We start from the raw sequence: 23736 nt of genomic DNA on the forward strand, positions 1-23736 counted from the left end.
GAAACCGATGCAATTGCCAGAACTGCTCAGGGAAGAAGGCTGCCTGCTGCTCCTCTTGCTTTCCAGCATCTGGGGGGGTGCTGCTGGTTCGGCTGCCTTGTGCAATGGTTCGGTGGAGCAGGGTCTGTAACCCCCTCCAGGAACTCGCTGGCCGATAGCATCTCTGGGCTTCTGGCCATTGCATGCTGGCTGTGGGCCAGAGCTGAGAAAGCCCAGCTTGCGGGAGTCTCCCTGCTCTCCCCCAGTAGGGAGAGGAGACGCTTTTGTCCATTTGGGTAGCTGTGCAGAACTGGGGAGTGAAGCCACGGGGTGACCAGGCCCTTGGGAAGTGGGGATGCCTGGGGTGCATGCAAGTGCCTTGTGCTCTGTGCAAGCAACGCAGCAGCTCTTTGCTGGTGAGGGCCCACTAGTTGCAGAAAAGAAAGAGCCTCATGCAAAAAGCTGCTGTGAATTACACAGGCAGGACCAGCTGCAACCAGCGCTGGTGTGGAACCCGGCCACTGCTCAACATGGCCTGGGGTGGGGTCTGAGCCGCATGGGGCTTGTTTCATTTTTAGTTTTGTTAATTCATGGATAATTTTGGTGCAGGGCTTGGGGGGTGATTCACAGTGGGGGGACTTGGAAACACCAGCTGGAAGGGGAGGGCCTTGCTGTTTGCAGGGTCAGGAGGGGCTGCAGTAAGGAAGAGCTGGAGGTGAAGAGGAGGATGGGCTTTTTAGTGCACTCCATGGGACAGAGGTGGACGGAGACAACCAAAGCAGCCCTGCATGGGAGGGAAATGCCAAGAAGTGGGGGAGCCAATTTGCAGCGCTGCTTTGCAGGACCCTCAGCTCCTCTGGCTTGTCTCCCAGCGGACAGATCTGCTGTCACGTGAAGAAGCCACCAAAAAAGCAAGGGCTGAGCACTGAGCTGGAGCCAGCCTCTCCCTCCTCCTGCTGTTTGATTTGGCCAGGCAGGATGGCTGCCTGGCAGCCTGCAGCAAGTGCCCGCCTGCTGCAGGGCAGGCTTTTCATGGAGTGAGGTGCTCTCAGCCGCAAAACCTCTCTTCGCGTGCATCCTCCCGGGGCAGGAGCCTCTTTCTCACCCCGCAGGCTGGGCACACCCTGCTGCTGCTCGGCAGGGCTGGGCCCAGCACGAGCCCTCACCAGCTTACTCGTGTTAGGCACAGGGTGGGAGCATTGCCTGAGCATTGGGAATAACAAAAATCTGCTTTTCCACCTTGCTCCCTTGCTTGTTTCCTCTCTCCACCTCTCCCCAGGTTTTTAATGTTTAGTAAAGCTGGTTATCCTCATGAAGGGGTTTTGACACACATACTGTCCTCATTTGACACACATACTTGGGTTTCTCCCCTCCCTGTTGGGAGCTGCCTGTCTTTGAGCTCAGTACCTCTCTGATTACTGCAGTTGTCACTTTTGGAAGGGGCTGGGCTGGGCTGACAGCCTTGCTTGCCCCAGACAAGCAGGCTGCGTAGCCACGACCTCTATTTTCCCATTGACTGGCTCAGCTGCATTTGCAAAATAAATACTGTATTTTCCTGGATCATGGCTGCATTTCCTCCTCCTGACAGATTTTTTTTTTTAAACAATGATGTCACGGCTTTTCCAGGCAGTTCAGCTGAAGTGATAGCAATCGCTCCCTTACTATCCACGGGGCAGAGGTCTGCAGGCGTCTGGCACAGCCAGCCCGTGCTGGTGAGCTTTCCTCAGCACGGACGGTGTTTGCAGAGGCGAGGGAGCAGTCACACACAGGGCTGCCCTACATGTGTTTTGTGACTGCGGAGCCCACAAACATTGAGCTGGTCAGGCCTGCCCGTGTCAGTACCGCTGGGTTATTTGCCCTTTGAAAACCCAGCTCCAGATACAGGGTCTGACTCTTGCCAAGCCTCAGAAGAAAGGTCACCACCAAACCGATAAACTGGCTGGTTTCCAGGAAGCTTCCCAGAACGTGTTTGAGCAGCTCTTTTGGTACGCATCTCCCCCTTCTCCCACATAAAGACCTGCACAATAGATGGGGATGTGGTTGAGTTTTCCTTTTCTTCAGATTTCTTCTGCACTGAAAAACAACCTCGCCACACTGCCAGCTCCTTCCCCATTTTAATTCTCAGCACAGGCTTTGGGAAGGCCCAGCAGAGAAATGGGGATTCAAGTTTCCCGGGACTGAGCAGGGCTTGGGGGGGGGTGCCCACAGCGATGCTATGAACTACTGGCACCCAGCTCTTGCTGCGCTTACCAATTTATTCTCTAGTCCTTGGCCCTGGTTTTGGTGCTGAAAAACCTGTGCTGAGTAAAAATGACATTAAAATGTGGAAGGCTTAAATGCAGGCACCGAGGCTTGACTTGCCAAAACGTGGATGTGTGATCGGTGCATAGCTGGACTCAGCGGCACCGTCGGCGCTTGCTTTCTTTTGGCAGCGTCGCCTGGCCGGCTTGCCCCTGCCTGGCACAGCCCGCCGCCCCTGCCTGGCACAGCCCGCCGCTCCCGCCCGCAGCGGCCCCGGCCCCAGGCTCGGCGCGGCGGGGCCGAGCTCCGCACCGCCCCGGCGGGCCCGGAGGGAGGGTTCGGGGTGCTCCCCTGTATTCTGCCGGGTCTCCACGAGAGGGCAGACGAAGACGGAGTTTAAGCGAGGAGTCACCGGAATAAAGACATCGATGCCAAAAAAAAAAACCAACAACAAAAAAAAACTAGTATTGCAGCCCGATCTGGGACATCTGCTGCTGTCGGGGAAAATCTTACAACCCGGGAGAAGGTTTGCGGGCAGAAGGCAGGTGCTCGCCTGCACCTTGTCCCCGGGGCCAGCCCATCCCGTCCCCCGGTGTGGATCTGCTGTGGGGAATGATCAGCTGCAGCCTGAGCTGGCCAGGAGCAGCCTGAGAGCCGTTACGATCCCACGGGCAGGATCCTGTGTCCCTGGGATGCATGCTGCCTGTTTGTGGGGTTGGACCCAAGTGCCCATGGCCACCTGGAGCCTCCTGGCCTGGCTGCTCTGAGAGGGGGTCAGGGTCATAGCCGGAGGGAAGGGAGGACCAAGCTCTTGCTGTGGAGCTGGTGTTTATAGAGGAGAGTTATATAGAAAGAGAAAGCAGAGCCCTGTATTATTTCATGATCACATGTGCTCACCCATCTGTATGCATCATTTCTTGCCTTGTGCTAGTAACTCCTGTACAGTCCCTAACACGGCCCCATCCATGGCTCCTAGTAGTCACTGCAGTAGTACGGGTAAATACCCTGGTACTGCTTTTAGCTCATACTGTTCACCTTCGCTTCTGCACATGTTTTTGTGCTGATCTTTCCCTTGTCTGACTTCAAGGGGGCTGCTTTCAGCCCTACAGGTGCCACAGCAGCGTCCTAGGAGGCTGAGACTGGGAATGAATCTCAGATAGCAGCAACAGAGCTCGGGCTCTTCGATAGACATAGCAAAAATTAGGTAGCAGGATCCCTCCTCTGTGAACCTCCACAGCCTGGCTCTCCTCTCACTTTGCTACCTGGAGCAGAAATCCCAGAGGTCTGTAATTCATGGACAGTCCAATTCTTTTGGATCTGTGCCCAAGTTTTACTATACAAACAGCATTTTATCCAGAAACGTCTCAGGGCTTTTGCAAGTCCATGTACAATGCTGCCACTGCCGCTCTCCGCATGGCCCATCCCAGGGACACATGGTACCATTCGGCGGGAGTTTCTCTCCCTTATTGAGCTCTTGCTTTTCGTTATCACTCAGGCAGGATCGAATGCTCTTCCTCCGCTCATCTGTATCTCCTGGGGCAGCATTGTCCCTCCACAAGCAGGAACCTGCTTTATTAGGTTTTCAGCAAGCTGCAAGAGCTGCAGGGCTGTGGCGGCTTCCTCACTGCCCCGCAGCACTGGCTGCATGTCCAGAGTCAGGACGAGGAATTTCATGGCCCCGGCTCCCAGATCACAGCTCGGCCCTACCAGGTTGAGTGCCAGAATATAAGAAAAAGGGATTTTCCCTGCTGGCAAGGTAGTGATACATGGCAAAACTGTCCTGCTCATGAAAACAGAGCTGAGAGAGTCTGGAGAGCATTTTGTAGGTGATAGCCAGGGAGACGAGGTGCAATGAGAGCCGGGCTTGCGGCTGCGGTGACAGCAGAGGGCACGCTTTGCTGGTACAGCGCTGAGCGTGCAGCCTGTGCACACAGTCCCGGGCATTGCTGGACTGCTCTGGATCTATGGAGCAAGCTGGAAACGTGGGGGTAAGGAAGCAGTCACAGGAATTCAATGCAATTCAATCGTCTGCAAAGCCACATGCCCCGCAGTGCTGTGGCAAAAAGAAAGGAACAGAGTCGCCTTCACCGCAGCTGAGTGGATGATGGATTTATCTGACTGGGGAATGAGTTTAAAAAAATTCAGAGCACATTGATCCCATAGAGGAGCTGGGGGAGGTGGAACTGTTAAATCAATCTGCAACTTATTCGCCACTCCATGCCTGTGCCAGAGTCATGAGGATGTCAGAGGTCTGCCCTTACCCCTTCCCCAGGAGCCCTCAGCAGGAGACAGTCCGAAGATGTATGGAGCAGATAGACTCCCTTTCTTCCCTCCCTCATTCCTGGTTCCTTCAGGTCAGCACAAGATGGTTTTCTGAACCAAGGCACATGTTTTCATCTTCATTTAAATGGTATTTTTCCTTTAGATTTTCCTTGAAATGAAATGTCAAAATTTTCCAGATGGAGAACATCAGAGTGATTCTCCCAAGTACTACCTGAGATCACAAAGGACTTTGGTCCATTCAACATTTTATCCATCAACAAGGCTCAGACCTGATGGGAACTCAGTTTCTCTCCTTTAAACAGGCTGAGATATTTCTAGGGGAACATTCCCACCAAAGCCCTGGCTCTGGTCCTGCCTCCACCAGCCTCACAACCTCAGCTGAATCCCAAGAGGGGAAGAACAGCCAAGGTGGATGTCAGAGCCTTCCTGAGGCTGCTCTGGCTCAGGAGCCAAGTCATCTCCTGATGGGACACAAGACCAGAGAGCAGAAAACGAGCACACCCTTGCTTTCCTCCGGTAAGCATCTGAAATTCAGTGGGACAAATCCAAGACATTTCCCTGCAGTAACATTTTTCCTGTTGCTAGAGGACACCTGTGTAATTCCTCCAGCCTCCCCCAGGCAGCGGGGGGAGCAGGGGCACAGCCACTCAGCTCCAGTGCTGCACAGAGACATGGAGTCAGAGCCAATTTGGTCTTCCAAACCTTGTCCCCATGTGGCTGGAAGAGCCACAGTAGCCAGAGTGACCATCAAAACCAGGGATCCCTAATGTGACTGAGGGTTTGTGCTTGCCTGGAACTAGACTGTAGGGAGCAAATCTCCAACTACAGCAACATTGCTTCTAGCCTGAAGCCCTGTTGGGCATTATTGTTCTGCAGCAGGATGCCCTGCACTGGCAGAAGGTCAGGGAGGATTGGCAGGGCAGGGTTGGGTTGGATAGATGTTAAAATGAAAAACAAAAGGTGGGTGAAGACAGAGGCTAGCAAGGAACAGCTCTGGGCTGAAAGTATTTAGTAGGGCTGGACTCATACACACAGAGGTGCTGCAGGTAGCTGGAGAATAGTGGAGTGCTGAGCACTCTGAGTTTGGGCAGGACATCAAGAATGGCCTCTCAAAACCCCTTAAGGACTCAAGTCTGATATCTTCCCCCATTTTAAGCCAGCATGACCATACCAGCTTCCTAAAAACAGCCCTGCTGGCCCGCCCAGCACCCATCCATCTCAGACTGAGCTCTGCACCTCTGCAAAATCCTATTAAATATGTCTGAGTCCTACTGGCCCCATACAAAGTTGGCAGGAAACAAGAAAGATGAGGAACTCATCAAGAAGGTTGTTCCTGCACTGTGCCAACTCCTACAGACAGACAGGTCCTAACGGTGCCAAAATGCAGCACAGTTTTCCAGCCCATGCAGCAGTCCAAGGCTGCACTCCAGCCCATTGCTATACCCTGGGAAATACGGACACTGAACTGATCCCTGTGGCACGTCAGTGCAGATCCATAGCTGTGGCATCTGCTGCCTTGGCCATTTGCCATGCCCAGGACTGGCTCTGCTTCTTTGACTGCAGGAGGAGAGAGATGCTGGTCCAGCGGCTAGCACAGGGACATGGTGGAGACAGAAGTTCTGGGAGTCATGGCCCTTGGAGCCAATCTGCTCTTTTTGGGTCCAAATCACTCCTGTTGGCCTTGGCAAAAGGCTGTGTCCTGTGCCCGAAACAAGGGAAAGTGTCTGAACTAGAGCAGAGGCTGATTCCTCTCTACCAGTTCCCCCAGAGCAACACCAGTGCTAGAAGACAGACAGGGTTCCAGGAGTGCAGGGCTTGGCCTCGTTCAGGTCAGGCAGCTGGGAAAAAGCTGGCTGTAAAAGCAACAGAAGTCACCCAACCCACAGGGTCTCCTGGGCTACAAATGAAGGCTTCTTCTCTCATGGGTGTCATTTTGCACCGTGATTTGTGGAGGTCGCAGAGGACGAAGGCTGTGTGTGACTGCAGATGTCTGCACAAAGGAAGGGAGGCACCATCCAGGGACGGCAGTCCCAGTTCAGCCCAGAGGTCTGCCTGGTCTGGAACAAGCAATCAGCACCAATTCCTCTTGCTGGACTGTAAAGCAGAGCAGGAACACCTTGGTTCATGCTCCACGCTCCCAGGTCAGCCTCAGCAAACTCAGCCAGCAGCACCAGGGCTGAGGCAGGGCGAGGCACATTAATTTGACATGAAACAAAACATCCTTTTGGAGATTTCTGGAGATCTTTGTGCAGTACTTGAGTCCTTGTCCCCACAAGCCTTTGACTTGCCTCAGCTGGAGATTGAGACGGGAGAGAGCCCCTGATACCCCTTTTCTGGGTAGTAGCAGAGCCCCTTCCTTGCACATCCTGCTCTGCTCCTGCCAGCTGGGACATAGCTGAAGAGGCCTGTCCTTCGGCATGACAGTTGCAGCAGTTTTGCCCGGTGTGGGCATCAGCCAGCTCACGGGGACAGGCTGGAGGAGTGGGGGAGACTGACCACCCCAGTGGGACAGGCACATCCCCCATGGGGCCAGCAGGACCAATGACCCTGGGATGGAGACAGAGGTCCCTGCAGGCTCAGCCAGGGACCTGCACACCCCGACCCAGGCACAGATTTGTCACTGCTTCCCCGAGCTGCAGAGCTATCGCAGAGCCGGGGCACTCTCCCGGGAGGCTGCCGGCTGCCAGCGGAGCTGCCCCGACGGCCGGTGGAGCTGGCCGGGAACGGGGGGAGGGTCTGGGCGAGACCCGGTGCCGGAGAGCTCCGCAGGGGCCGGAGAGGCAGAAAGGCCCCCCGGGGGCAGCTCAGCTTCCCCCACTCCCTGCTGGAGCCGAGGGCAAATCCGCCCTCAAGGGGACCCTTTCCAGCTCCCCCGCCTCTGCAGCCGTTTCTTACCCGACGGGGCGGGAAGCCGTGCTAGGGCGAGGGGCTTTGGCACCGGGACTGCTGGGGGGCTTAACCCTCCGGCCATGGGGGTCAGACCCGCGGGGTGGGCGGTGCACAGCCGGGACCCCTCACCGGCGCGCCGGGGGGCTTGCGGCTGGGGAGGAGGGAGCGGACGATCAGGGTCGGGGGCTCCGGAGGGGCGGTGATTTGGGCAGAAAACGAGCCGGGGGCCGGGGGCAGCCGGGGGGCGGCCGGAGGGGGGGATACTCGGGGGGCACCGTGGACGCTTGGTCGATCTCGGGCAGATCGGAGCGTCCCCGGTCCCGGCCCCCCTGGTCCCGGGCAGGGACCCACCCCCGGCGGCGTGGGGCGAGGGGGCGCCCCCGCCTTGACGTCAGGAGAAGGGTTTATAAAGGCGGCGGGCGGCGAGGAGATCCCCAACGCCGGAGCCGAGCCGCAGCGGAGCCGTCAGCGCCTCCCCGCCGCCGCCTCTCCGCGCCCGACCCGCCGGCGAGATGCTGTCGTGCCGCCTCCAGTGCGCCCTGGCCCTGCTCTCCATCGCCCTGGCCCTCGGCACCGTCTCGGCCGCCCCCTCGGACCCGCGGCTCCGGCAGTTCCTGCAGAAGTCCCTGGCTGCCGCCGCCGGGAAGCAGGTGAGAGCCCCGCGTCGGGGCGGCCACCCCGGGCACCCCTCCGGGTACCCCGCTGGGCACCCCGACGGCCCTGCTGCAGACTCCCGCTTCTCCGCTGCAGACCCCCGCTTCTCCTCCAGAGACCCCCCTGATTCCCCATTGCAGACCCTCTGTTTCCCCAGCAGAGCCCCTGGCACCCCTGTTGCATACCCCCAGCTTCCCTGCTTGCAGACCCCTCCAGTTCTCTGCTGGACAACCCAGTACCCTCAGTGCAGACCTCCAGTTCCTCACCAGACCTCCCCGATGTCCCCGTTTCAGACCCCCGGTTGCTTACTGCAGACCCCGGTTCCCTGACAGATCCCCTGGTTCCCTGCCAGGGATGAGCCAGCAACAGGCTGGGCAGCTGTGGGTGGGAAGGGGAGACAACCCCCCCAGCCCAGCTGGGTGCTGGCGGGGGATGAGGAGCAGCCGCTGCCAGTGCAGGGGGCAGAGGGCAGAGCCCCTGGTGAAGCTCTCCAGGGCTTCTCCAGGGCACTGAACCAAGGCAGCTGCCCCAGTGCAGGAGGAGCATGTCCTTATCCATGCAAGGGGGCAGCCAGGGCTTGGAGGAACAAAAAGAAAAATAACCCCCAGTGAGAGGGTGACCCGACTCAGCATCCCCTGCGAGCTCCCCCAAAGACCTTTCCCGTGTCACTTTAGCAGCAGCATCACGGCATCCTCGCTGAGTCCGGCACGGTGTGCTGGAGCAGTGGGAAGGGAAGGGAAGGTGATGTGGTGCTCAGATGAGTTCATTCCCTGCCATGGCCACGACAGCGGTCTCTTCCTCACACCAGGTAGATGTCAGAGCTCTTCTGCTCCGCTTCGTTTCGTAGGTGCAGCTCCTGCGTAGCAGCTGTCGGGCTGGGCTCTTTGGAAAGCCGGGGCTCCCCTTCTCCTCCAGAGTCCTGCATGTCTCTAGTCTGGGCACAGAGGTGTCTTAGAGGGACAGAGTGGTGAGCCCCCAAAAGCCAAGGATTAATTGTGGTCTCTCTCTCTCTGTCTTTCTCTTCTCCCCCAAGGAACTGGCCAAGTACTTTTTGGCAGAACTGCTCTCAGAGCCAAGCCAGACAGAAAATGAAGCCCTGGAGTCTGAGGACTTGTCCCGAGGGGCTGAGCAGGATGAAGTGAGACTGGAGCTGGAGCGCTCGGCTAACTCAAACCCTGCTCTGGCACCCCGGGAACGCAAAGCGGGCTGCAAGAACTTCTTCTGGAAAACTTTCACATCCTGTTAGCTTTTGAAACCCACCTCTCCTCCCCATCCATCCCTGCCTTCTTCCTAGCCCCCCGCCCTGAGCAGAACCTTCACCACAAGAGGCGAAGACTGTAAATACACAATCCACGGTTATGGTGAAATTAAACAAACAAGGAAAATTTGAGTTTGATTTCCAGTTGTTTTAATAAAACTTTCTGTTCCAATTGTACACGATTTGCTTGAGTTGTGATTTCTGACTAGTTCTTTAATGACATGCACTCTGCAACTCTTTCAGATGTACTATTTTTAATTCTTTGTTGCAATAAAGTTTATGTTTCAAACGATGATGCTGAGACTTGGTGGTCAATGGGAAAACCTAAGTCACCTCTCAGGTTGCTTGTCTTGGAAACGCCGCCCGTCTCAGGGCAGCAGCAGCAAACAGCATCCACACGCACCCATATGCGCACACAGAGAGTATCTCTTAAAGTGATTTTTTTTTTTTTCTGTAGTCTTTCTAAGGGACCTAGAGACACAGTGGTATTTTAGATATCAAATCCCTGTAATTGTGGCTGAGTCAAATCCACAGCACTGGCACTTCAGTCAGTCTAGAGGATTTACACCCATCACCAGAGGCATCACTATAAATCACAGCTGTGTATTCCAAGCAATGGGGATCATAAAAGTGGTTCACAGTACAAGTTTACCCCACACATACCTCATTCCCTCCTCAGCCACAAACACTAAAAGGTTTTCTTACCTGGCATTTTTTAGTGCTTGCAACATCCCTGACAAACACTGCTTCTGGGATTCCTTCAGAAAGTTTTCCTTTGTTCTGCTGTGCAGGGGGAGGTTTCGCATCCCTGTAAAGCTGAGATGTTAACCCCATGCCATCAGACCCTCTCCGTCTAATAACCTGGTTACAGCAGTTTTTCTACCCACTACATCATCATTAAAGGCAGTATTAAAAGGTTCAGTAAGGTAGGAGATAGCATCAGGAAAAAGACATGCTTCTCTCAATAGAAGAGAAATTCTTCATGCTTTTGCAGAGTCTCTTCCCTTTCTGGCCGTGCTGGTTTGTGACATGCAGTCGTGGATGAGTTGGAGCCGTAGAGCATGCATCCTGCACGGGGGACAGGTGTCAGTTTGATGAGAAATTCGTCATTCAGGATTAAAGGTAACAAACATTTTGTAGCCATCATATGTGAAAGAAAGGTGAAAAATGGGGGATCTTAGAGATGTTCATGGGTGGAGGGCTGAGCATGACCTGGGTGGAGGTGGATCCCCCAACCGAGAGCACGTTAAGTCACCTCTGGTCTGTGCTGAGCGTAGCTCTCTGTGAGGCATCGTCCTTGATGGCTTGTGGGCCATTGCCTTTATTCTTGGTTTGCACCTCCTTTCCCTGTGGGCAGGGGTTTGTTAGATTCGAGTTGGGGGCAGGTGAATCCCTTGTCACTGGGAACTAGAGCAGTGCCAATGTGAAATCCCAGCCCTGCCACGCTCACTCACCGCAGGGCTCGGCTGGGCTGCTCCACAGCCGACTGGCAATAGGAAAGGGCAGCGGGGAATGTGCACAGGGAAGGGACCTGCTGGCATCGGCCCCTCCGAGCCCAGAGGCAGGACTGGATGCTGCCCTCCCTCCCTGGAGCAGGGCAGCCACGGCTGCTGCCTGCGCTGCAGGCAGAGTTAAGGGCTGCCTGCTCCCTGCCTGGCTGGTGCCGGGGAAGCTGGATCCTGCAACCACTGGAGAAGCCTTGCCGTGACATGATCCTGCGTCTCCCCAGCTCCTGGGAGCCTCCCCTCCTCCTCCCTTGTAAGAGGGACAGGTTTTGTGATGTGACCTGGGGAAATGTGCGGTCCTCGGCCTCCGCTGCTCTGCGTGCAGTGCGGTGGGGTTAAGGGCTCTGCCCTCTTTACCAGACCTGGGTGCGTTGCAGACTGGGCAGGGAACGGCTATCTTCCTGGCGTTTCGGGGAGACAGGGGGACAGCCCTGGCACACAGGGCACCCTTTTTCACCCCCGGGATTTCTGTGGCTGGTGCAGCTGTGGAGGGTGCGGGATTAACTCACCCTTGGGAGGGGGGCAGAGCTGACACTGTTGGGGAGGAAGCCTCCAAAAAGACATTTGAGAAGCGCAGGTAATGTAAATCGTTTCTCAGCCCTAAAAGCAGACAGGGTGAGAATAGGACCCTGTTTGAAAGTGTGGAGACAGACTGTCTGACGAGAGAGCAATGGTCCTAGCTCACGTCTGATTCCTTTGCTGCTGTGCATCGTCAAGGGAGCAGATTTTAGGGGATTCAGTAAAGCAGAGACCTTCCCCTCCCTGGCTGCTCGCTCCTGTCTTGACTGAGGTTCCACTTAGCTTTCAAAAGGCAGCTAATTCTTCAATGCTGAGACAGCCTCAAGACAGCCGCTACAGGAACAGAAAGGGGGTGGAGGTGCCAGGGGCTTGAATATTCTTATGCACCGAGTCCATCTTTCATGGGATATAAATAGACCACTACTTGCCTGAGGTTTTTCCTCTTGGTCACTATGCTCTGCCAGTGCTTCTGAAGGGAGTTTAATCCTGTCAATTGCTGGAGTGAAACTCATCACAAATAGGGATGCGGATGATCCTCAAGCGCAAGCAGGAATTAAAGACAGAGTGATTCACATTCTACACCAGCCTGTTTCAGCAATACAGCTGGTGTCACGTCACGGCAGCTTCTGTGAAGCTTAATGAAGATATACTGGTGGAAGCATGTGCGAATGTCCTCAGTTCAGAGGCAGAAAGACAAACCTGCTACTTCCGTCAACTCAGGAGCTCCTGGAGTTTGGGGACACGGCTCCCAGGGCATTAGATACAGCATCACCACATGTAATTGCACTGTGGCAGCGCCAGCAATCCCAGGTGCTGGAGCCGTACAAGCACAATGCAAGAGCCGGTCTTGCCCTGCTGAGCTAAAAAGACCAGAAAGACAAAGACAGATTTATTGCTTCTCTTTGATAGGTGGGAATTATAGGGTAAAGAGATTAAATGGCTATATTTAATTCCTGGCCACACAGCCACAAAACAGTGTCCTGGACTGGGAAGACTCTTGCTAGCAAGGCTGCATCTGGGATGAACACATAGGTACGGTCAGCTCCCGCAGGCCAGAGCTGCTGAAGGAAGGAGCAGTTTTTGAAGAGGTTTTCAAGCGATGTTCTCTGCAGCTCAGAGCCGAAGCTCCATGGAGGAGCAGCCTCAGCACGGGCCTGGGAGAGGTTAGGGGCTGTGATGATCCACACACGGCTGATTCATCTCCCCTCTTGCACTTGGTGTCACGGGCAGACCCAGAGCAATCCCCATTCCAGCAGGTACCTTCAACCCAGTGATTCATCTGAGGCAGTGCAGGGAAATGTCCGTGAGGAACCACATAAAAGGGCTTGAAACTGCTGTCTGAAGAGTTGCTTTAATGAAAACCAGAAAAGGTTGTATAAGGCCTGGAAACACACATCCCCCAATGGGAAGTCAGTGATGAGCTTCTCAGCCATTCCCAGCAGCAAACTCTCCAACTAACGATGCCGGGGGGGGTCATTCGCTCTAGCAAGCAGGCCAGGATTTTTTTTATGTGCAGCTCAAATTGGTAAAAAAGACAAGTCTTCCTTGGCCCAGAAGGCTTGTTGGTGACAGATAGCTTGAAACGATCCTAGCTGTGGTGCAGAGGAAATACTTGTGGGATCCAGATTTCATAGCCTGGGTCCACTCTGGCACCAGCTTACTCCATTTGGCTCCACAGAGAAGACCAAGAGCCTGGACCCATGGGCACAACTACCCTTCACCCAGAACAGCCTGGAAGATGCTCTGCACTGCCTTTGCCTTTACTCTGCCTCTGTGGCTCCTAGCAAGCATTACACCATCACTCTGATCCACAGCCACCGGGAGCATCTCAGATTCCCAGACCTCTGCTCTCACCACAGGAATCTTCTTCCCTTTCATCCTGCCCAACTCCCAGCACCTCTGGGGAGCACCGGAGCAACCCCCAGCCCCTGTACGGGTCAGCACCAGCCGTTTGGAAAGAAGCACTCGCTGCTGCAACTGAGTCCTAATTCTCTGAAAGCAAAGCAGCAGGATATTTATTGACCAGGGTGAGAAAAGCTATACCTAGGCAATAAAAGTTATTATGATAAAGGAACAGACTGTACTCTCTGCTCTCTGAACACCTTCTGACTCTTTGACAGCTTCTCACCAGAATAATGCAATAAAACTCACTTACACTGAGCATTTTCTTCTCCTTTGTTTTATTAGGGAATTATTTGTTACTTTTTGTCAACACCTAATTGCACTTCTGAGAATAGCTGTTTGGCCAGATGCTGTGAGTACCTCAAAAGACTTTTTGGATCCCAGTCTTAGGAGACTTATCCCATAAACAACTAGTAGAACACAAAAAAAATTAATAAGGTCACAAAAAAATCACCAAGTTCCTTTTTTCTCATATGTATAGTACAAATGCCAGTTTGTGCCATGAACTAATATTTCCAACATCATCTGACAAAGAAACCCACCTGGTCAGTCAATTAACAAAATGAATTTCATGAAGGTCCCCAGTATTTCCTACAGAGAGATTCCCTGAGAAAGCATAAAATGATGCACTCAAATCCAGACTTTGTTCATCACCTGGGTTGGTTGCTGGACCAGAGAGAGAGGGACTTGGTCCCGCACCCAATGCCAGAGCGTGCCTCCCGATGCTCTCCGCTGCCTGCCTCCCCCTCCCGTGCAGCTGGTTCTTGCAGCCGGCAGCCTGCCCTACTCTCTAGTGAGGAGGGAGGAAGCACTCCTGGCCTCCAGCCCTGGCAAGCATTCGCAGGAGGTGAGCCGAGAGATGCTCCTGGGCCCTCTCTTGCTAATCCCTCAACCCTTGTTAGGAGATTCCCCGGGGCACAGAGTAGAACTCAGTGAATCCCTCCCGGCCTGGCAATCAGCCCGGTGCTGCTGTGCCCCGAGGCAGAGCGTTTGCTCCCTTACACAGCTCTGTGTTCTGCCTTCAAGGAAAATCTCTCCTTTTGCTCAGGACTGAGGTTTAAGGAAGAAAAAGGATCCCCCTGGAAATTGGCTGTCACATTTGCAAGGCTGTTTCGTAAATCTTCGCTGCTGCCTCTTTTCTTCCCTATTTTACTTCTTCTGCTTGTCAGGATTTGTGATTCTTCCCAGAGGCTCAAATACAATATTTCTTTCCCTGCGTCTCTGCTCCCCACACCAGCCTGTTCCCCAAAGGGTGCAATGTGGGGGGACATTGCTGAGCACAAGCCCAGGAATGGGGTGCACTGCAGCCAGCAGAGAGAGCCAAAGAGCACAGATTGCCCTATTTATGGTGCGTATCTGTAAGAGCAGATGTTTAGGATGAGTGTCCTCTGTGCCAGGGGCTGTCTGAGCTCTGACTACGACCTCACCACAGGGAGGTGGGCTGGAGGCAGGGGTCCTGCAAAGATGGGCTTTCCATGGAGCAGCACTTTCAGGGGCCAGAGCTGTGTGAGGATGCAGGCAGTGCTGCTGTACTGACAAAGATTTTTCCCCCAAACTAAGTGCCTGCTTTTCATTTCTAAAGGGCATTTCTCATGTCAGAGTTGCCGATTTTTAAGGGGTTAGAAGCTAAATAACACGAAAGTAAGTAAGTGAACTGTTCTATCTAGGATTAAATGCAGTGGGGTTTGTTCTAATGGCAACCTGTAAGAAATTGCTTCCATGCACATCTTCTTCCCCCGGCATTTTTTGTTGTTATTCAGCATCGAAAACAACTCCTTATTCACTCAGCTCTTCTGAAACTTCACAGTCTAAGCAGCAACGGCAGGCGTAGAGGGAGGAAGGGCTATGGTCCAGTTAAAGGCTCCGGGGACCAGATGGCCCATGGTGGTGGCTCTTTGGCACAATGTGTGGCAGTCATGTTTCCCAGACATGAGAGCTCCAGGCTGCAGGAGACTGCATCTTCAACGGCTTGAATAAACAGCCCCTGGAGGCAATGGGGGCTGGAGGTGATGTTACCTGTGCTGATGTCTTCTCCCAGCTGCAAGAAGTGGTCCTGGACCTTGGAGTCTCAGACCCCGCTGTGGGAAGAGCGGTAGCTGCTTGTGGCAATGGGACACCACCATACCAGTGTGGCTTCCCGTGGGCTGTCCCCCCAGCACAGCTGGGGTCGCACCAACCTCACAATGGCTGGTGCTCTCTGGGGCTGTTCCATGGGCTCAATGAACCCTGCCAGGAGGGGCCTGAAGCTGCTGCCCTAACATCTCCATCTCCTCGGCATGGCCTAGCGGCAGGGACGCCCAGTAATACTCTCTTGCTCCTGGTTTAGGGTCCTTGGAAGGAAACCCCACCATCCCTGGAAGGACAGAAGCCAACAGCAAACAGGAAGAGTGGGCTCAAGCAACATGTTTGAACCGGAGCTCTCAGCAGAAGAGTGTGGGGAAAAGGTGGTGGCTGTTCTCCCTGAAACCTGCATACAGCATTTGGAAAGTAACGATTGGAAAGAGAGGATTTCCAGCATGGATACCCTTCAGAAGACTGTCAGGGAGATGAAGAAAAGTGAGATACCATGCCAAGCCCTAGTGAGACTGCTGTCACAAGGACGCAAGGAAACAAAGCTCCAGGTGATGCAGAAGAAACTTCACACCATCACCTTGCTAGCCCAGAAAGGGGACTTCTCCAAAACATCTGCTCAAATTGTCCTGGAAAGTGTGGTGGAAATGGTGGGAGATGTGTTATGCAGCAACAATGCTCAAGGAGCCCTGACAGCTATAGCAGAGGCATGTTCATTGCCTTGGACTGCAAAGACAGCTATGTTGTTGGCCTTCTCACAGAATAACTCCAGGATCCATTCCAAGATCTTGGACTGGCTGTCAAATGCAATTCTGGAGTTTGGCTTTGCAGGGATGGAGGCCAAGGCACTGGTCAATACCCTGAAGATCGCTCTTGCTGCTGTTCACTCAAGTGTGCAGAGATCAGCCATCACCTTGCTGGGGGTTATTTATCTGTACATGGGGGACTCACTGAGAGTACTGATTGAGAGTGAAGAGCTGCCCCTTCTTCCCCAGATAGATGCTGAACTGGAGAAGCTGCAAGGACAGATCCCACCAATTCCCAGCCGTGCCAACCCCAAGCCATGCCTAGATGACAGGGCCCAGGAGGACCCAGGGGATTACAGAAGGACTGAAGCCATAGACATTGGTGAGAGGATCACACCAGAGCTGGTGTCAAAGCTGCAGGAGAAGAACTGGACTATCCAGAGGGAGGGCCTGGAAGAGGTTGCAGGCATCCTTCAGGATGCCAGATTCATCCAGCCAAACATCGGAGAGCTTCCAAGAGCCCTGAGGGCTTGTCTCTGCAACCCGAACCCCGCCCTGGTACAGATGGCCCTGAGGGTCCTCCAGCAACTGTCCACAGCCATGGGTTCAAACGTCAAACAGCACATGAAGGACTTGGGCTTTCCCCTCATTGCTCTGTTTAGGGAAAGCAGGAGCAGCATGAGAGCTGCCGCCCTGGCTGCCGTGAATGCCTGGGCTGCACAGATCAACATACTGGAGTGTCTGAATGGGCAGGACGTTTCAGAAGATCTAGGTGAAGAAATGCCTTTACAGAAGCAAGAGCTGGTGCAGTGGCTGGCTGAACAGCTGCCAACACTCAAGTCAGCTCCCTCGGACCTGCTTCGTTGTGTGCCTCACCTCTACTCTTCCCTGCAGGACAGCAACAGGGATGTGCAGACAGCCTCACAGGCAGCCCTGCCTTTCTTCATAATGCACCTTGGCTTTGAGAAGATGACCGAAGCCACCAGTGAGCTGAAAGCAGCTGCAAAGAACCATGTACTTGCGATACTAGAGAATGCCAATGACAGACCGTCAGCCCAGTCCACTGCTTCTGCTAAGTCACTTTCCAGACACCCTAGAGTCACCAACAGGACTGCTTTCCCTTCTGTGCTAACCACACCACCTGCAGCAACAGCCTTGTCTTCACAAGGATCAGCTGAAGAGCCAGCACCCAAAACCAGCGGAGAGGAGAAGCAGGGTCCCAAGGAGCCCAAGTCAGGAGAAGCAGTTCTGAAAGACACAGGTGCAGCCAAGGGAAAAGCACAAACGAATTCCACTCTGAAGGACGGGGTCAGCAAACTGGGACCTATCTTCATCATTGTCCCCAAGGGGAAAGAGCAAAGAATGAGGGATGAGAAAGGCAGCAAAGTGCTGCAGTGGAATTTCACTGCTCCCAGCGACAGGTACGTCAAGCAGCTGAAAGCGCAGATGAGCAGCTGTGTGTCCAGCAGCTTCCAGGTGGAAATGTTCCACTCCAGCTTCCCGCACCACATCAAAGCCTTGGCTATCATGGCCAGGCACTTAGAGACAGAGAAGGAAGGAGTTATCAGCTGCCTGGACCTGATCCTGAAATGGCTCACCCTGCGCTTCTTTGACACCAACACATGGGTGCTTATCAAGAGCCTAGATTACCTCAACCTGCTGCTAACCTTGCTGATCCAAGAAAAGTACCAGCTGACAGATGATGAGGCCTTTTCCTTCCTCCCATACGTGGTCCTGAAGATGGGGGAGCCAAGGCAAACTGTTCTTAAATTGGTGCATGCTGTCCTGAAGAGGATGTGCCTGGTGTATCCAGCTAAGAAGGTGTTTGGCTTCCTCATGGAAGGCATCAAGTCCAATAACGCTAAACAGCAGGAAGGCTGCCTAGTGGAGATGGGTTATCTCCTTGAAACGTATGGCCTGGATGTATGTGAGCCGAGCCCTAGCAAAGCCTTGAAGAGGATAGCTGCCTTCCTTGGAGACCAAGACGGTGCTGTTCATAGTGCTGCTCTAAACATTATGGTCACAGCTTGCAAAACTCATGGGGAAGCCCTGTTCAAAATGATTGGGGATCTTCCTGAAGAACATATGAGGATGCTGGGACAAACTGCAAAACAGGAACCTGGCAGGTCAAGAGTTTCTTCAGCAAAGTGCTTCAGTGAGAAACCTCAGCATGACTCAAACACAAGATCTGAAGTCACCTGTCAGCATGCAGGAGATGCACCCTCAAAGCCAGAGCCCACCTGCTCTCAAGGAGGAAATTCGAATATGGTGGATGTGGCTCCCCAGACACTGCCTCCATGTGTAGGTGAGCAAGCAAGCAGGCTGGTCTCCAGAAAATACAGTCTCTTTAGACTGAAGGACATCATTCAGTTAGAAACGATCCCTGAATTCCAAACCCTGCCTATCTCCTCAGACACTGATGACACATGTCATATCACCTCCACCATTAATTCCCTTATTTGTTGCATTAGCAGTGGTGATACTGACATCAGCATCCAGGCAATGAAAGAAATTGAGGAGATCCTGAGACAGAAGAACAAAGTAGAAGCCATGTCTGGGCACATTAATGAGTTCCTTGCAGCCAGCTTTCAATCACTCAAGTTTATCAACCAGCAAAAGGAAGCAGATAAGAAATGGGAGAAGGAACATATCATTCTGCAATGTAACTGTGTCATCCAGGCCTGTAACGGTGTCTTCCAGGAGAAGAAACTGGCTCAGGAGGCCTCAGTGGAAGTGCTTAAGGATGTAATGAACAAGCTTTTTACCTTAATGCTAGACTTCCTGGATGGAGACCTAGAGGAAGATCAGAAGCTCATACAGTCCATTAATGTCCTCATGAAGAGGGTGTTGGAAAAATCTGACCAGACGAGGATTTTTTGTGCCTTGCTGAAGCTGCTCCAAGGCAGCCTGACTGCTGAGGGCAGCCCAGATAAGTTTTCTGACCTGCTAGCCAAGTGCCTCTGGAGGACCACATGGCTTCTCCCAGGCACCATCAGCACCATCAACCTGGATGAAATCCTGCTGGATGTCCACAGGCTCATGAAGGCTCTCTCAAAGGAAAAACTGAGGCAGCGCACAAACAAACTCCCACTGTGGACCCTGAAAACTCTGCTGCACAACTTGTGCAAGCTGAAAGGAGTGAGGATCCTGGACCACCTCACCCTGATTGAAGACGCAGCTGGCTCCGAGGTGGAAGCTTACCTCCGAAAGACAGTCACTCCTACTGCCAAGCAGGGGGAAAACAAAACAGCTGTAGGAGCAGGGGAGGAGGTCCCCCAGGCAGCTCGCAGGGTTGCAAACAACAAAGCAGGTGATGTTTTTGAGAGCATCTTCTAGAAAATTTGCTCCAAGGAGAGTTTGAGGGAGGGTCTAGCGGAGTTATATGAATGTAAGAAAAAATGGCCCAAAGGAAAGTTGGAGTCTTTCCTAGACAACCTCTCCCTCTTCTTGCAGAGCTATGTGAAGCAAAGCCTGGCCATCATCTGGACAGAACAGGACACCAGAGAGCATCTTCCTCCTCCTCCTCCCTTGGGGATGTACCCTGAGGTAGAAGCATCTCCCCTTAGATCAATGGGGATCCCAGGAGGGACCATAAAGGGGAAGGAGGTGATGCCATCCTGCAACCTGTAAAACCTGCCATTCATCTGCAGCAGCAACACAGCCTCAAGAGCAAGACAGCCCAGGCTCCCTGCCAGTCAGCTCCCCTTGAACGATGCCAACGTCATGCTTCTCCCTCCTTTCCAGGGCAGCACAACAGTGATGTCCCTGCGGGCATGAAGAACCACCAGCAGAAATAGCACTGGGACCTCAGAACTGGCCAGCCGTGCTCCACATACACATCAACAGGCAAATGGCGTGAACCACGAACCAATAAAGAAAAAACGCCAGCGTGAATACCGAGTGAGTTATCTGTGCGCTGGCACTGCGGGGCTGCAGCCCCCAGGAGCCGATCCCAGTTTCTGGTTGATGTCTCTGTTGCTGTTGTTCAAAAGAGCAAAGAGTGGGGCAGGTAGTGTTGGGGCACAGGTACTCAGCTGGGGAGCATTAAAAGCATATGCGTACCTAGAGAGGTGTCACTCCAGCTCAGGCTGGACTCCTTAGGTGAGCATGCGGAGGCTGATCCCTTTCCCAAGGGGTACAGGTAAATAGAAAGAAGAGTGAACTGCTGCTTTTTCCAAAGCCAAAGAGGAGATAGGTCTTAAGACCAGGACATGTGCAACCCAGGCAAAGGGAAGAGGGTCTCCCAGGTTCCCTGTGCGCTGCAGGGAACAGCTATAGGGTTTGCTTGTTTCCAGAGCTCAAAGTCTTCACGTTTCCATGTCACGGCATAACTTTTTAGCCTTTAAAAAAATAAGGTGGGTGAGACCGATGCCTTGGGGCAGAACTGAACCCAGAGTGCACAAATCTGGCCAGGGCACAGGGCAGGGAACCAGTCAGGGTGCTGACCCTGCCTGGACAACCTCCACAAGGGTTCTTCTGACATAGGATTTTCTAGCAGTCAAAACATTCATGGTTAGTAAAGTATTAGACCAACAGTGCCCTGGTTCCCAGCTGGGAGCTGCCTGAAGGGACTGGGGCTTTCAAACAGCATCTCTGCCTTTCTGCACAATGACCACCAGTTGCACAATGAGCCTACTGAAGGCAAAGGTTGAAACAGGACATTCATTAGGGAAAGCAATTTGTACAAGTTTTTGTTTTCTCTTAGGTAAAATCAATAAGACATAGACTTTCAAACCCACTTCCACTTGTCAAACTGAAAGAGTTCAAGAGAGCAGAGTTGTTATGGACAACTGCAGAATGCCAGTGCCTCATCCCAGCCCATCCCTTCCACGTTTCCCAAGGAGCACGCTCCTATGCTCATGTAAAACTACCTTGATTTGTCTTTAACACCCCTCTTGCCTGTAAGTTCCTGAAGGTAGAAGTCCTCAGCTTTGTGTCAGGTATAACAGTAAGCACTTCAAGGATGCTCACTAAATTACAAGGCTTATTTACTAATAGACAATTCAGCCAATTAGAAAATGCTATTAAGCGTTTGTACTCTGGCACAGCGAGCTAGCTGTCTGGTAAACATGACAAACCAATATTTTTAATTAAAATAAGAAAAAAGGAATACACAGTCTGATTACTGGCCAACAAGAAAAATACACCCCAGAGATCTCAAAGTGTAATTACCCTTTCTGAATGGCCAAAATTGCTTGCTGCAGACTATAATTCTCTCCAATGCTGCAACAAAGTCATGGCCACCCCCTCACCTACCCCATTCATTCAGTGCTGTACCTGCCCAGGGGCTGCTCCAGTACCCATGAAGTCAGGCTCTGGTACGTCCATATTGAGTTTCTGCCTTATTTTCTGGCTGGGTAGCTGGAGGATTCACAACCAGAACATTGCTGAAGCCTCTACAGTTTCTATTCTTTGATTCCTTCCTGCTCTGTCCTTGGGTCGCCCTCTCTTTTTGTGCTAAAGTACATAAGCTTTGAGGCTGGAGTGGAGCTGTGTAGCTTACATGCAACACAATTGGGTGCCCTTTATATGGCCTTCCAAAAGTAAATTCATATCCATGTTGAGCTGTAAGATCAGGCGACTGGACATGCTGTTCCAGGAGGTTTCCTTCAATGCTGTGCTCCCTTTTTGCTGGTAGCCAGTGCCCCACGAGCGGCTGCTTTTATAGCTTCCTCTCCACCAAGTCCTGGAAATGCTCTGTACAGATGCACAAGCATCATTCCAGCACAGTTACCCAGAAGGCTTGTCCATTTACTGCCCTGTCACTCAGTCCACACTGAAACTTGCCCAGTGTCGTGGTTTAACCCCAGTCAGTAACTAAGCACCACGCAGCCGCTTCCCCCTTCCCCCTCCCAGTGGGGTGAGGAGGAGGAAAGAGGGGAAAAAAAGTAAAACTCGGGGGTTGAGATAAGAACAGTTTAATAACTAAAGTAAAATATAATACTAACAATAGTAATAATGAAATATAATAATAATAATAGTAATGAAAAGGAATATAACAAAAAAGGAGGGGGAGGAAGGGAAAAAACCAAAACAACAACAAAAAAAAACCCACCAGTGATGCACAATGCAATTACTCACCACCCGCTGACCGATGCCCAGTTAGTTCCCGAGCCACGATCCGCGCCGCCCGGCCAGCTCCCCCCTGTTTATATACTGGGCATGATGTTCCATGGTATGGAATACCCCTTTGGCTAGTTCGGGTCAGCTGCCCCGGCCATGCTCCCTCCCAGCTTCTTGCACACCTGCATGCTGGCAGAGCATGGGAGACCGAAAAGTCCTTGGCTTAAGATAAGCGCTACTTAGCAACAACTAAAACATCAGCATGTTATCAACATCATTCTCACACTAAATCCAAAACACAGCACTGTACCAGCTACTAAAAAGAAAGTTAACTCTGTCCCAGCCGAAACCAGGACACCCAGTGATAGCGTTCCCCTCGCAAAAGCCTCTCTGGCAATGTGCTATCACCAGGCTGTCCTCCTGACCCATGCTGCAGCTGCAGTGCTGCATCTGGCACATTGCTAGAGGAAAAGCCATTAACCAGCAGACGGCCCTGATATGCTGAGGCCACACACTATGTTGTAGCCAGGGGACACAGGCAGACTTCTCTTCTATAATGCTGAAGGCCTGATCCACTCCTTAGGGGTTCCAGAGACTGTAGAAAATGGGAGAAAGTCAAGTGTTTGGAAGCCTTGCAGTATTGGCCAGGCAGGCAGACTATTCATCGTGATGCATCACGTTATCAGAGTGCCTCATGGCCCTTGTCAGCAGTCAGAATCCTCCAGTAGTGGGTGCAGCACAAAGTCAGAGCAAGTGACAGTCCCTGTCCTGCAGATACTACATGTGATAGGAGATAAGTGCATCAGCAGAGATGCCCTAGAGTCCTACAGGAGCAAGCGGTCTCTTGAATATTCTCAGCACGTTCTCACATGTGCCCCTCAGCACAGCCCCTGAGCAGCAATCAGGAGTGCCCTGAACATCAAGAAGATGATCTACTAGTTATTCTTGCTTGCACCTCCTTGCCCCTGGCAGAGAACAGCATGCAATGGTCTATCATGGTCCAGCATGGGTCTAGGTGCTTATTCTGGATTTTACCCACGTCACATTCAGGTGGTGTTAAGAACGACAACAAGGCTTAGAAATATGCTTTGCACTCAGATCTGGACAGTGGAGGCCTGTGCCCTGGAAGAGCTATTTCGGCACCTGTAACCCAGCCTGCCAGGAAATCATGCCTTCTGCCAGGGAAATTTTACATTTTGAGAGAGTCCCCCAGAGACAGAGAGGCAGGTTCCTGCCTGTGAAGCAATGGTTAAGGAATGGGTCCTAACACACGAGATGAAACCTCTGGGTCTGGGGATGGTCCTGCCAGCACCACATCCTGAGGTTTGCTGGATGACAGTTCAATTTTCCCCCATCCTGCCTCCCAGACAGCCAGTCCTCCAGGCTGTTCATCCTCCCTCACAGCCCTCAGGAAGAGCAAAGAGGAGAAGAGCACCTGGGTTGGGAGGCAAAGAAGGAGAGCTGCAAAAAGCTCATAAGGGAGAGCTGACCTGGTACCTTTTGCTCTTTCCTGGTTTGGTCCTCTTCCATTTGCTGGAATCATGACCAAACTGCATACTCAGGAGATAGCAGGGTCAGGGAGATCAATGAATTATAAATAAATACAGTATAAACAAATCAATCAGAG

The 23736-nt window shown here is 52.8% G+C and overlaps 2 protein-coding genes across 2 annotated transcripts; both read left to right on the forward strand.

Moving 5' to 3' along the window:
• Positions 1-7904: 7904 nt before the first annotated feature.
• Positions 7905-9354, forward strand: SST (somatostatin). Its single transcript, XM_050902860.1, has 2 exons — positions 7905-8042; positions 9080-9354. Exons 1-2 carry the CDS (start codon positions 7905-7907, stop codon positions 9290-9292), a joined length of 351 nt encoding a protein of 116 aa, XP_050758817.1. The 3' UTR covers positions 9293-9354.
• Positions 9355-15632: 6278 nt separating this feature from the next.
• Positions 15633-19843, forward strand: LOC127020186 (cytoskeleton-associated protein 5-like). The gene is made up of 2 exons (XM_050902657.1): positions 15633-19356; positions 19791-19843. The coding sequence occupies exons 1-2, from the start codon at positions 15633-15635 to the stop codon at positions 19841-19843; spliced, it is 3777 nt and encodes a 1258-aa protein (XP_050758614.1).
• Positions 19844-23736: the final 3893 nt, after the last annotated feature.

Source organism: Gymnogyps californianus, chromosome 10 (genome assembly GCF_018139145.2).
Source record: "Gymnogyps californianus isolate 813 chromosome 10, ASM1813914v2, whole genome shotgun sequence".
Classification (NCBI taxonomy): domain Eukaryota; kingdom Metazoa; phylum Chordata; class Aves; order Accipitriformes; family Cathartidae; genus Gymnogyps; species Gymnogyps californianus.

Excerpts from the sequence above, each read along its gene's own strand:
- LOC127020186 (XM_050902657.1), top strand. The coding sequence starts at position 15,633 with ATGTTTGAACCGGAGCTCTCAGCAGAAGAGTGTGGGGAAAAGGTGGTG. Across the intron at positions 19,357-19,790 it reads GGTTGCAAACAACAAAGCAG|GGCAGCACAACAGTGATGTC; the intron begins GTGATGTTTTTG and ends CCTCCTTTCCAG.
- SST (XM_050902860.1), top strand. The coding sequence starts at position 7,905 with ATGCTGTCGTGCCGCCTCCAGTGCGCCCTGGCCCTGCTCTCCATCGCC. Across the intron at positions 8,043-9,079 it reads CTGCCGCCGCCGGGAAGCAG|GAACTGGCCAAGTACTTTTT; the intron begins GTGAGAGCCCCG and ends TTCTCCCCCAAG.